Source organism: Nicotiana tomentosiformis, chromosome 6 (genome assembly GCF_000390325.3).
Source record: "Nicotiana tomentosiformis chromosome 6, ASM39032v3, whole genome shotgun sequence".
NCBI lineage: Eukaryota > Viridiplantae > Streptophyta > Magnoliopsida > Solanales > Solanaceae > Nicotiana > Nicotiana tomentosiformis.
Genome location: NC_090817.1, coordinates 93,321,947 through 93,335,420, shown reverse-complemented (window position 1 = coordinate 93,335,420; position 13,474 = coordinate 93,321,947). Strand labels below are relative to the sequence as shown.

Below are 13,474 nucleotides of genomic sequence, written 5' to 3'. Positions count from 1 at the left end.
ACTCTTCGCATGATGGCATGGTATATGCGGTTTGTTGTGTGGAATTGAGATTTGCCTAAGCGAGGTCACAGTTCAGTTTTGAAGGGAAGGTCATAAAATTCTTAGGAAACATGGACGGTTTCAGACGACTAGGTAAATGATATTACTATTTGGTATGGATTGATGAGAGTGTACATTTTAAAAGGGGCAATGTGTTTTGGATTTATGGGTACTTCACTGGTATTGCGACACTCTCCTAGTTGATCGACTGCTGATATTCAAATTTTGCCAGGTGGCACGGAAGAGCTTTAAAAGTATTTCTCGTGGGATGATCGTGTATGAGAGAGGAGTTAGGAATACGGGCAGTGGAGATGCAATCCAATATGGTGATTTATGTGTTCTATGGTTTTGGAGATTGGGAGTTTTTAGGAGCAGATTGTTTCATGGTTGTGGACGGTGAAGTTGTGGCCGGATCTAGCCATATGATAGAATGTGTTATGATTCAGTCATTGTGGACTTTCGGAGGTTATTTATCTATCTGTGGGTGACTAGAGCTGATTTGGGAGTCCATTGGTAGGCCCAATTAAGATGTGTATTCTACACCGAGCCGGATTGGTTGGCTCCATACTGCTATTGTTGAGGGATGTGACATTCGGTTAATGTGGATCTTATTCGTGTTCTGAAATGATCTGTGAGTTACTCTTCTATGCTACAAGGAGTTGTGATTCGTTAGTTACATGCACATATGGTGCGGTTCTATTGTGGCCTTATAGCGGAATTTGAGCGAAAAGAGTATTGGGTATTGCTTGGTTGATGGCGTATTGGTTATGTTCTTTCGGGTTTTGTGTGGCATGGTGTCATTTTCTTTTCCGTAGTTATGGTAATGCACTTTGAGTACTTGATGTCGAATTGCGCATGTTTATTGATTTTAGAAGGGTGGCTTGAGGTGTTTCCAGTATTTGGATAGGGTCGCGTATTGCGTCGGAGTTATGTGGAAATATGATCTTTTGTGTTAAATTCATGTGTTATGGTTCTGCGGTGTGTGATGGGTTCTTAGCATTGCGTTGGGGGTGGTACCCGTCGAGCTTGCGGGATGGTTCTCTTGTTTGAGTCATTTTCAAGATTGAGTACATTTGGAATGTTGCTATCTAGTGCACGGATTACATGGGTTGTGGCTTTAGATTGTATTGATGTGTCATGTCACTAGAGTGGTCGTGTTGGATGAGATGAGGTCATTGAACCTAGAATGGATGCTATCAGATTTGATTGTGGTATATTTGGGAGGATAATATCGGAAGTCGGCTTAGAAATTGACTACAGTTCTTGTAGAAGGAGAGGAAGCTCAATGACTTATTGGTCTAATGAATGGTTATGAATTCTGCATGTTTCTTTCATCATCGGCAGTGTACGGAGGTTTTAGAGCGAGGCTTTGATTGATATGAGGTCTATTACCGGTATTGGGTTATTTTGAGCATCTACTGTGATTTGAAATTTTCGCTATGAGTATTTGATTTATGTGGTACATCATGTGATTACATCTTGGGTTATAAATATGGCTTGATACAGCTTGTTCAGACTTATACACTATGTAGATGCAAAATTCTGATCTTATAAGAAATTCTGGATGTTGGAAATTTGTTTCGAAGGCTTGTGGGCTAGGTTGAATTGAAAAATTTCAGTTATGTTGTGTTATCAGACCTGTATGGGATAGGGTGACGTGGGATCACCCCTGAGTATGTGCATGGTAAGGTTATACGGCAGTTTGATGGCTTTGAGAACAACTCTAGACACGTTCAAGGACGAACGTATGTTTAAGTGAGGGAGGATGTAACGACCCGACCGGTCGTTTTGAGCATTTACACTTCGCTCGGTTGTTTGAGGGCATGAATAGCTCCGTATGATGTAATATGACTTATGTGAATCGCCGGTTTTGGTTTTCAGGTTATTAAGAATTGATTTGAAAGAATGATTCTCAGCTAGAAGCTTTAAATTTGAAAGAGTCGATCAAGTTTGACTTTTTAGCATTTGACCTCGGATTAGAATTTTGATGGTTCCGTTAGCTCCGTTGGGATATTTTGGACTTAGGAGTGTGTCCGGATTGTGATTTGGAGGTCCGTGGCTGAATTTGGCTCGAAATGGCGAAAGTTAAAATTTTGGAAAGTTTGATCGGGAGTGGACTTTTTGATATCGGGGTCGGATTCTGATTCCGAAAGTTGGAGTAGGTCCGTAATGTCACATGTGACTTGTGTGCAAAATTTGAGGTCAATCAAACGTGATTTGATAGGTTTCGAAATGAGGTATGATTCGTCATTCCGATGTTATTTTGTGTGTTTTGAGACCTCGAGTAGGTCCCGTGTTATGTTATGGGACTTGTTGGTATGTTTGAATGGGGTCCCGAGGGGATTGGGCGTGTTTCGTATTGATTTCGGGCTATTTTTCCTTCATTTTGCACTGCTGTGTTCTACTGGTTCTGGTATGACCGCACTTGCGGCTGATTTGCACAGGTCCGATGGTCGTAGAAGTAAGAAGAGGAGTCGTAGAAGCGAGAAGGGGCTGGGTGAGGAAGACCGCAGAAGCGGATTTTTGTAGCGCACCTACGTGCGGGATTTGGATCGCAGGTGCGTAAGTTTTACTGCAGATGCGGTGGTCGCAGATGCGACTATTTGTCTGCAAATGCGGAAAGTGCTGGGCAGAAGTTATAAAAATCGAGGCTTTTGTTCTTTCTTCATATTTTGAGATGCGGGACTCGGATTAAGGCGATTTTTGAAGCAAATTTCATCACAAGGATTGGGGTAAGTGTTCTCTACTCAGCTTTGATTAAATTTCATGAATCTATCTTCATTTTTGGCAATTGGTTAGGGAATTTTAAAGAGAAATTGGAGGTTTTGGCCTAAAGTTTCATAACATGAATTTTTGAGTTTTAAACATCGAATTGGAGTCGGATTTGAGTAAAACTAGTATGGTTGAACTCGTAATTGAATGGGTTGTTGTATTTTATAAATTTTGTTGGGTTTCGAGGTGCGGGCCCGGGTTGGGATTTTGGCTAGTTTTGGGCCTTTGATTCAAGATTTGATATTTTTCGATCAGGATTGGTTCCTTTAGCATTGTTTGATGTGCTTGAGTTGTTTTTGGTTAGTTTCGAGCCGTTCGGAGGTCGGAACGCAAGTGATGGAATTTTGGAGCATCGCTTGGCTTGCTCGGTGTTGGAATTGACTTATTCGAGGTAAGTAACTCTTCTAATCTTGGAGCTGCGGGTATGAAACCCCGAAATACGTGTTAGGTGATTTGTGTTGAGGTGACACACATGCTAGGTGACGGGCGTGTGGCCGTGAACCATATGAATTGGGACTCTGTTGTTTCCATGGCACTGTATAGTGGCCCTATTTCTTTGATATCTATGTTTTCACCATGTATTAATGTGATTGAGCTGTCAATCATGCTAGATATCATGTGTAGGCTTTATGCCGATACTGTTGGGACCCATAGTGGTTGTTTCTTGCTGTCATCTCACTAATTTTATTGATATTTCGTACTTAGTCATATTCATACATTCATATCATATCTCAGTCTCAGTTATTATTTATTGATATATCATATCATTGTTGTCAGGCTAGTTTCATGACATTGTGAGCCCGTGAGTGAGACTGGAGAGATTGATGACTGAGTGAGGCCGAGAGCCTGATTATGAGTGACAGTTATGGGATCGGATTGCACGCCGCAACATGCTCTATTGATTTATGCTTGGATCTGGCTTATGATAGTGCTTGGGTTGTAGGAGCCCCTCCAGAGTCTGTACACACCCCAGTGAGCGCGGTTGATTATATTGAGGGATGGATCTTCCCTGGACATGGATCTTGTCCGAAGCATTTAAATAAATACGTGGAGATGGATTTTCTCATGGCCTTCCTCGGTACTGAGTGACTGATGGTCAGTGATGTATATATTCTAGAATTGATCTTCCTTGGACCATATAGGCCATATACAATACCGGATAGTTGAGCATGATACGTGGAAAGTGTGAGACAGTGAGATTGAGTACTCTGAGAGTGTGAGTACATGATTCATCTATGAGATACATGGCATTTGCATGCACACATGACATACATGCATAGAGATGCATTTTTCCTCATGATGTACGGTATCACATCATTCATGACTTTTTACACACATTGATATATGGGCATAGAAAGGTATTTCACACTTGCTATCTGGAAAGAAAATGAAATATCTTATTTATCATGGAAAGGATATTTGGAAAAAGGTATTTCACACTTGCTAATGTTAGGTCTGTTACTTACTCAGTACATGGGGTCGGTTGTACTGATACTACACTTTTGCACCTTGCGTGCAGATGTTGGTTGTTGATGTTGCTGTGTTCGATGGGAGATGGATTGAAGATGTACCTGCATCCCGGTTGTAGCTGCCTCTTATTCATGGTAGCTTTAGATCTGTAAAACTCTGTTTATGTACTATTCAAACAAACTATGCATTTATTTATTTCTGCTTTGTAAACTCTATTCTTAGAAGCTCATGATTTGTACTACCAGTTCTTGGGGAATGTATAAGATTAAGATATTTCATTACTTAATTGCTTTATAAATTGTTATTGGGAATGGTTAATGGTTAATTGGCTTACCTAGTCGGATTTTGGGTCGTGAGAGTTCATAAATTTGTTATGAAAATATTTTTTAATCTAACCATGGTTAAGACTTTAATTTAATTAATTATATCTAAACAATTGATTTTAAAATAGGACAAGTGTCTCTTATATAAGTAAGTACTTGGGGAAAATAGAGAGAAAGAAAATGAAGAGGAGTTCCATCCCTGAAAGTTTGATTGTGTTAATAGTATTTCGTAGAAGTTACCTGCAGTAAATGAAGTTTAAATAAAAAAGAATTCCTTCCATTAACAGACCCCGTTGTTAGTTTCTTTGAAAATAGAGAAAGTTGGCTAGATGAAAAAATATGCAAAATAAATAACCACGAGAACACAGAGGAATTTAACCAGGAAAGAGTTAAAAAGAAGCTATGAGCGCCTTAATTGCATGCATTACTATTTTCGTTTTTATCCGAGAGTGATACCGCCTATATGGCAACAACAAATATCATGTCCTAATTATTTTCAATATAATGCAGGGATTAAGTTCGTATTTTTCTCTCTCTAGGCGCACGTTAGGTGACCTAGCTAACCTGTGCCACCGTCGGAAATGGGAGGAAGAGCGAAGAAGAACACCAGCAAAACGCCAGTGGTAGAAAGGAAATTAACGGACATTATCATGCGCGAGCAAGGGAAACGAAATGTTAGAGCAAAAGAAAAAATGCAAGAGGAAGACCAGGACCAAAACAATGATATTGACCCAAATTGGCCAGATCTGGGCAGTGCTCGAGCAAAGATGGTAACGCTGTTGAGCTCAAGCAATCAATTGACACCTGTGGTGAACTCTAGAGCGAAAGGAACTGAATATTGCCGATTATAATTGAACAGCCAAGCTCGAGCAAGGCACAGACCAATGAAACAGTACATGCAAGTCCACCAAAGGAACATAGGGGTGTAGAGATTGACAACCGGAAGAAAAATCAGGCAAAAAAGTAGAGCAGACTGTGGAGACGGGAAGATCATGGGCAGGGCTGTTTCAGGAAAACAAATTGGTAGCAAAAGGTATGAATCTAGCCTACATACCCCTCAGTGATGTAAGACGGGGAAGTAGTAGAACAATTGATGGGAGAGGACATCGAAGAAGAGAACCAGAAGTGGAATCGATCAATTATTCTCTATGTGGTGGGGAATACACCATCTATTCGGGCTATTGAGAGATTCACAACTAGTCAGTGGACTAATGTTTAAAAACCTAAGGTACTATTCCATAATGACGGGTATTTCATAATTCTGTTAAATAATAGTGAAGAGAGGGAGGATGTGTTGTTGAACGATCCTTACACAATTAATAGCAGGCCAATTATAATTAGGCCATGGTCGGAAAACTTTGATTTCAATGAAGAAGTGTTGAAAACCATTCCCCTATGGATCAAGCTCCCAAAGCTGCCACTCAACTACTGGTGCAAACAATCCCTAAAAAAAATTGGGAGTGGTTTGGGAAAGCCATTGTATGTAGATACTTGTACTACAGTGGCTGAGAGAGTCTCCTATGCAAGGTCCTGATTGAAATGGACGTTACAAGGCCACTACCAGAGAAAATCAAACTGTATTATCCTAGACGCCAAGTGATTGAACAGATAGTTCAATTTGATTGGAAACCACAATACTGCCAAACACGCTGCCAATTAGGCCATTCGTGTAGGGATCAAAAGAAGCAGAAGCAGGAAGGAGGGATACAGAAAGGCATAGAAATAAAGTAGAAGCAGGAATGGAGAGTAGTGAGAGCACTAGACCTTGTTGTAGACAAAATAGATGCTCAAGGCAGGTTCCTTGATCAATTGGATTCAGCAGGAAATGAACAGTTAAACCAACAGGGAATTGAAACATAATGGCAACTTGCTCGAGGAAAATTTGCAACCAAAAATAATATAAGAACTACAAAAGAGAATGAAGTGGACATTGTCAATGCTTTCAAAGCACTAGTTGATACAGCACAGAAGATAGTACAACTATCTGAAGCCAGGGTGTGAGAGAGCAGCATAGTAGGAATGATAGAGGAGGAGGTCCACAACAAATAATCATATCATGATGAATATTATAACATGGAATGTTAGGTGGATGAATAAAGTCTATAAGAAAAACGAACTAAAATTTTTTTGCAGAGAAAATAAAGTAATACTTATAGCCATTATAGAGCATAGAGTAAAGAGAAGGCTGATTCAATACTTAAGAAGATATTTAGTAACTGGAAATGGGCTGATAACTATGATGAAGCTCCAGGAGGTAGAATATGGGTAGTATGGGATCTGGCTCAGGTGGATTACTCAGTGATCATAACTCATGAACAATTTATAATGGGAAAGGTCACTACGATTTAGCATATAACCAATTTTAACTACTATGCAGTCTATGGTAAACACACTATTCAAGACAGGAAAAACTTATGGGAGGACTTAAAGGAGACTATGCATGGAACCAACAACCCTAGCCTAATAATGGGTGACTTTAATACTATTCTGGCTAGTGAGGATAAGATTAATGGCAACCCTGTTCAGGAGATAAGGGAAAGGGATTTTAAGAGCTTCTTAATTGATACATGACTAGATGAATTAAAAACTGTGGGAAGGCAATACACATGGGCTAACAACCATGTCCATAACAGAATTAACAGAATCCTGGAAAATGTAGAATGGATATAGAAGTGGCCTTACATGGAGGGAGACATTATGAATCCAGGCTTCTTTGATCACTGTCCTCTGAGTGTGGAGCTTGATACTATAAACTAAGAAGGCATGAGACCTTTCAAATTTCTCAACTGCTTGGCAAGCCTCAGTGAATTTGATGCAATTATAAAGCAATTCTGGAGGATTAGCAAAAGGGGACATGCCATGCTTATTGTGTGGAATAAGCTCAAAGAACTGAAAGGAGCCCTAAAATAACTGAACAAACAAGAGTTTAGTGGTATAGTGTGTAAGATACAAATGACAGGGGAAAAACTAGGAAGCATACAAGAACAAATGACTATCCCAGGTCAATATTATGAGGCAATAACCCTTAAAAAGGCTGCAAAGTTAGAATTGGAGAAATGGATGATGGTTGAGGAGAGTGTATTGAAACAAAAGTCAAGAGTTCAATGGCTTAAACTTGGGGATTCTAATACAGAATATTTTTATGCTTGCATGAAAAATAGGCAAGCAACTGCAGGGGACTGCTTGGCACTGCTGCAGCTCAACTGCAGTAGTCAACCCAGAGATCATGCAGAATGGATATACTTTAAATAGGAGGCAACAACTGCAGCTTATAAAACATGTTACCAAAGAGGAAGTGAAGTAAACTATAATGGACATTGATGACAACAAAGCACTAGGGTGTGATGGCTATAACTTATTCTTCTTTAAAAAGACATGGCACATATTGGGTGAGAAAGTTACTGCAGTAGTTATAAAATTCTTTGAAAATGCTGATATGTGTAAAGCCATCAATTGCACCACCATTACCTTGATACCAAAGGTTAAGAATCCAACAAACATCAAGGACTTCAGGCCAATTTCATGTTGCACAGTGCTTTATAAGATAATATCTAAAGTGCTTACAATGAGACTTCATGATGTGATGGTTGAATTAATTGATAATTGCCAAATAGTCTTTGTACCAGGTAGACTGATTACAAATAATATCATCATGAGCCATGAGCTGGTCAAAGGCTATGAGAGGAAGAACATCTCCCCCAGATGTATGCTCAAAATAAATATGCAGAAGGCCTACGACTCTGTGGAATGGGTGTATATTGAACAAGTGATGAAGCTATTGGGCTTCCCTGAAGTGTTTGTGAAATGAATAATGGCTTGTATCAGAACTGTGTCTTACTTTATGCTAATCAATGGTAAGCCTGATGTACTATTTGAGGCAAGAAAAGGGTTGGGGTAGGGGGATCCATTATCCCCATTCTTATTTGTACTAGCTATGGAGTACCTAAGTAGATCACTGAAGACAATGAAGGACAACAAACAGTTTAAATTCCATCCAAAGTATGCCAGAGTCAATCTAGTTCAGTTGGGATTTGCTGATGATCTACTTCTATTTTGTAGAGGAGACATGCGATCATTTAAGATACTACACCAGCACTTTCAAATGTTTTCAGCAGCCTCAAGTCTAATTGCAAATCCGAACAAAATTTGTATTTACTTTGGTAGTGTGAGCAACTTGCTTCAGCAGCAAATTATGGACATACTAGGCTACACTAAAGGTGAACTACCTTTCAGATATCTGGGTGTCCCACTGAGAACTAAGAGGTTATCTGTTATTCAATGTGAGCCCTTAATAGAGAGGATGTTAAACATGATTCAAAGTTGGACAACAAAATTTCTTTCATATGCAGGAAGAGCAGTGTTAGTTAAGAGTGTGTTATTTGCTATACAAACATTCTGGGCTCAGATATTCTTCTTGCCAAATAAAATTATCCAATTCATAGAAACAATCTGTAGGAGATTCTTATGGACATGAGCTGCTGAACCATCAAACAAGGCTTTGATTGCCTGGGACAAACTGTGTGCATCAAAGGTAGCAAGGGGCCTAAATTTTACCAATGTGGAGATGTGGAACAAAGCAGCCATATGCAATCTACTATGGAATATTTGCACAAGAAAGGAGAAATTGTGGGTGACATGGATACATACATACATACTACATAAAAGAGAACACGGTCTGGACTACAGAGCCCAAGAGTGCATCATGTGTCATCCAAAGGATATTCAAAGCTAGGAGCTACTTTGAAGATGCTGGATTTACAGAAGAGGATGTACAGAAGATGGAGAAATACTCTGTTAAACAAATATACAAAGCCATGCATGGAGAATTTTCAAAGATGACATGGAGGAAATTAGTATGCAACAATCAGGGACTGCCCAAGTGGATATTCATACTAAGGCTGACAATAGAACAAAGGCTTGCTACAAAAGAAAGATTAGCAAGATGGGGGATCATTTCTGAGCAAACATGCTCACTATGCCAAAGAGAGAATGAAACAGTGCATCATCTATTCTTTGATTGTGAGATATCAAGAGATATATGGCAGCACCTACTAAAGTGGCAAGGTATACAGAGAACAAAGAAAGCTTGGCAGGAGGAGTTGACATGGCTAGAACAGTTTGGCAAAGGAAAGAGTGGAGGTGCAGCAGTATGTAGAATGACCATAGCAGCTGCAGTCTACCATATTTGGCAAGAAAAAAATAATGTGATGTTTAAGAAGAAGAGACCAACCAATGCTATACTACGATTGATCATTCAGGAAATGCATGTCAGGGCAACCATATTCCCCCGATTAGATTGAGTAATGTCTAAATTGAATCGGTACCCTGATATAGGCTAGAGGAAATAGCAGCAGTAGAGGATTAGTAGTAAAGTCTATAGGTAACTCCTAGCTGGGACTTCATGTCTAGTAGGAGGTACGCTAGAGCTTTTAGTTGCAATTTGTAAGAATTGTAAATATCTTTACTTGGTAATAAAATACTTTAATTACCAAAAAAAATTATTTTTAATATGTTGACAGATTATCAAGAAGAATGACATCAGTGATTTATACTTTAACCTTGTAGAAAAAATGTGACCTTTGGCTTTAAGGATATGTTTTATAAAGGCAGAGAAGCGTCATGAAGATAAGGCATTTTCAGTAGAAAAGCCAGATGCTGCATTGTCCTTTTTACCGTAGAATTTAAGGCCATGACTATTACGTGGTTGATAATGGTAAAGCCAATCTCCACTAGTCTGGTGGACCAAAAGGACTAATAAAATTATTGGACTAACTCTAGAATTTATAAGTTGTGGGTGTTTTATAGTGTAAATTTACAATGATTAAACATGATCATAGTGGGTGTTCGTGGTCAATTATTTAAAATTTTAAGTATTATCTATGAATACATAACACAATTTGGCCATCGCCAATGGTTGCTACAGGCCCAGAAGCGGAACTAGGATTTGATTAGTGTGAGTTCTAAATTTTAAAATAAAGTATTGCTTTCAGAAGGAATCAAACCCCCATCTTTTCCAACGAACCCACAACCTTTACCATTGAATCAGGACCCCTTTTCTTACTAGATTCGGAAGTATATATTTATATAGATTTAGTAAATATTTCAATACAAATACAGGGTTCCGAAAAAAATTACTGGGTTCGCTCGAACCCGTACCTACTACTGTAGTTCCGTCCCTCGCTACAACACCCATACCTCAAAATGCAAATCCGCAACTGGGACTAACCCAACCTAAATTATTCTTAATAAAGCATGATATTGTCCGCAGTGGCGGAGCCACATACACTCACGGAGTGTCAACCGATACTCCTTCGTCGGAAAATTACATTATTTAGCTCGATAATTATTTTTTAATATATATATATATAAAAACTATATAATGACACATCTTTACTTCTTGGTGAGTTTATTTCTTTATATTTTAACTTTCTTTGCTAAAAAAATCCTGACTCTACTACTTATTGTCCGCTTTAGATCAAACTCAACACGGTATCCGTAGCAGTACGTTAGGAACCTAAACTATGCAATAGCAGCAAGTTGGGGAGAATCCAGCTTTGCTTGTTACTTTTTTTGCTTTCCCCAGCAGACCACACAGACACCCATGTGATATGTGCCATTCTCCAGCTAAAGTCTTGTTCTGTTATGGGCGCTGACAAGGATCGATCTCATTAGTTATTGTGTTGCGGGCCGGGCGCTGACGAGGATTGATCTCACTATATAAGTCTCAATACTAGTAGTATTATAGCCCGTTTGGCCAAACCGTAAAAATCGGCTTATTTTTAGAAGTGATTTTTCTCAAAAGTATTTTTCTCAAAAGTATTTTTTGGTAAGAATCAGTTTGTGTTTGGCTAATTAATTTGAAATATACTTCTGAGCAGCAACTAGTGTTTGACCAAATTTAAAAAAATTACTTCTAAGTGTATTTTTCTCAAAAGTGATTTTCATAAAAGTGCTTTTGGGAGAAGCTACTTTTTTCTGCTTCTCCAAAACTATTTCCGCTTCTCCTTAAAAGCACTTTTTTTCCTTTCAAAAACTTGACCAAACATATTAATTTTTAAGAAAAAATACTTTTGACAAAAAGAGAACGTTTTTGCCCAAAAGAAGTTTGGCCCAACGGGCTATTAGTTTGTATGCTAATTCCAGAAAGACAGCTCAAGTATTTGCATCCTCCCGAGGAATTAATGTTCCTTCTCTAGCAGGTTTCGGACCCCATAATCACACCGTAATTTGGGAGTCTTATGATTTGTGTAATTGAGGCTTATCAATAGATTAAGATAGTAGATAATGAAGATTTTAGTTGTTTTTTTAAAAGAGTTGTATGCTAGTGACGCGCTAGTATTCATTCATTGCTTCGTCCATTTGGCGGCAAAAACTGTTTATTTTGAAAAGTATTTTTTTTAAAAATATTTTTTCTAAAAGTACTTTTAAAAAAAAATAGTTTGTGTTTGGCCAATTCATTTAAGAAATATTTTTTGCAATATTTGGTAACAAATTGTGTTTGGCCAATCTTTTTAAAGAGTGCTTTTGAGTATCAAATTACCAAAAAAGATAGTTTCAAGATCTTATAATTATTTTAAAGAGAAAAACGAACTTAAATATTTAACATAAGAGACTTTTATTTTTTTATTTTTTTATTTAAAATATGAAACATAAAGTAAACATACATATTAAAGATTTAAATCAATATAACATACTCCCTCCGTTTCAATTTATGTGAATATATTTTCTTTTTAGTCCGTGCCAAAAAGAATGACCTCTTTCCTTATTTGGAAACAATTTACCTTTATACAATGATTTATAGCCACACAAAATATATGCGCCTCATTTTACACCACAAGTTTAAAAGTCTTCTCTCTTTTCTTAAACTCCATGCCCAGTCAGATGGGTTCACATAAATTGAAACGGATGGAGTATATAATTACGCCAAAACATATAATATTATCTAGTATAATTACTTATTGTCATCATTCAGTATGAATTGAAAGTTTATATAAATTACTATATATTGATAATACACCATGAAATAATAAGCAAAGTCATTCACACATGATCATATTTTCCATCAATTTCATCTCTAATTCTATCATACAACGCTTTCATATTAATAGAAGACTTGCCTTGCATTTCTAAAGGATTACCAGAAGGCCCATCTCCTTCCTCAATTTCTGCAGTAATGTCTTCATTAACATAATAGTTGAATTCCTTATCGGTAGAAGAATGTCGTTGGATGAAATTATTTATAGTCATGGTAGTTGTAACAAGATGATTTTGAGTGTCAAGCTTGAAAGATGGCATTGAGCATAAAATAAAAATAATTTTAAATATATAAAAGATTATTGTTTTCGTAAAAAAATAGTTAAGTATGTTTAAATTCAAATTCAAAAAGAGTAACTAATTATTAACAACACATAATGCATAATTTAATTTTTTAAAATTTAAATTAAAAAAGAAATCAATTATTACCTAACCTAACTAACTTTGTCCTAAATTGTCAAGTGACATATTGTGAGACTGTCACTTGGCTTAATGTGGATATGTTTTAAAAAAAATAATATATAGATTATGCGATACAAATATAAATTTATTACTTATTTGTAGGTATTTTTCACAAATTAGATATGATAAATATTTTAAAGATTCAAGAATTAATAGACTATAACATAAGAAATTATAAATAATTATTTGCATGAAGAGAATTAATAATCCAAAGAAGGATGTAGATAATTTGCTTTATTGTGAAAAAAAGATAAGATCATTTAAAAATTTATAAGACATTACACAAAGAAAAAATCAAAAAAAAAGTCAAAAAAGAATTTGAAAAGTTAAAATATATTCATATGTATATATCTCTAATTTTAAAAGAATGATAG

General features: G+C 37.1%; 1 protein-coding gene across 1 annotated transcript; it reads left to right on the top strand.

Moving 5' to 3' along the window:
- Positions 1-8,538: 8,538 nt before the first annotated feature.
- Positions 8,539-9,904, top strand: LOC138894422 (uncharacterized). Its single transcript, XM_070179120.1, has 2 exons — positions 8,539-8,974; positions 9,291-9,904. The coding sequence occupies exons 1-2, from the start codon at positions 8,539-8,541 to the stop codon at positions 9,902-9,904; spliced, it is 1,050 nt and encodes a 349-aa protein (XP_070035221.1).
- Positions 9,905-13,474: the final 3,570 nt, after the last annotated feature.

Bases quoted from the DNA above. Each gene is read 5' to 3' on its own strand.
- LOC138894422 (XM_070179120.1), top strand. From the start codon at position 8,539: ATGGAGTACCTAAGTAGATCACTGAAGACAATGAAGGACAACAAACAG. The intron at 8,975-9,290 runs GTGTGTTATTTG...TCTGGACTACAG, and splicing joins AAGAGCAGTGTTAGTTAAGA to AGCCCAAGAGTGCATCATGT.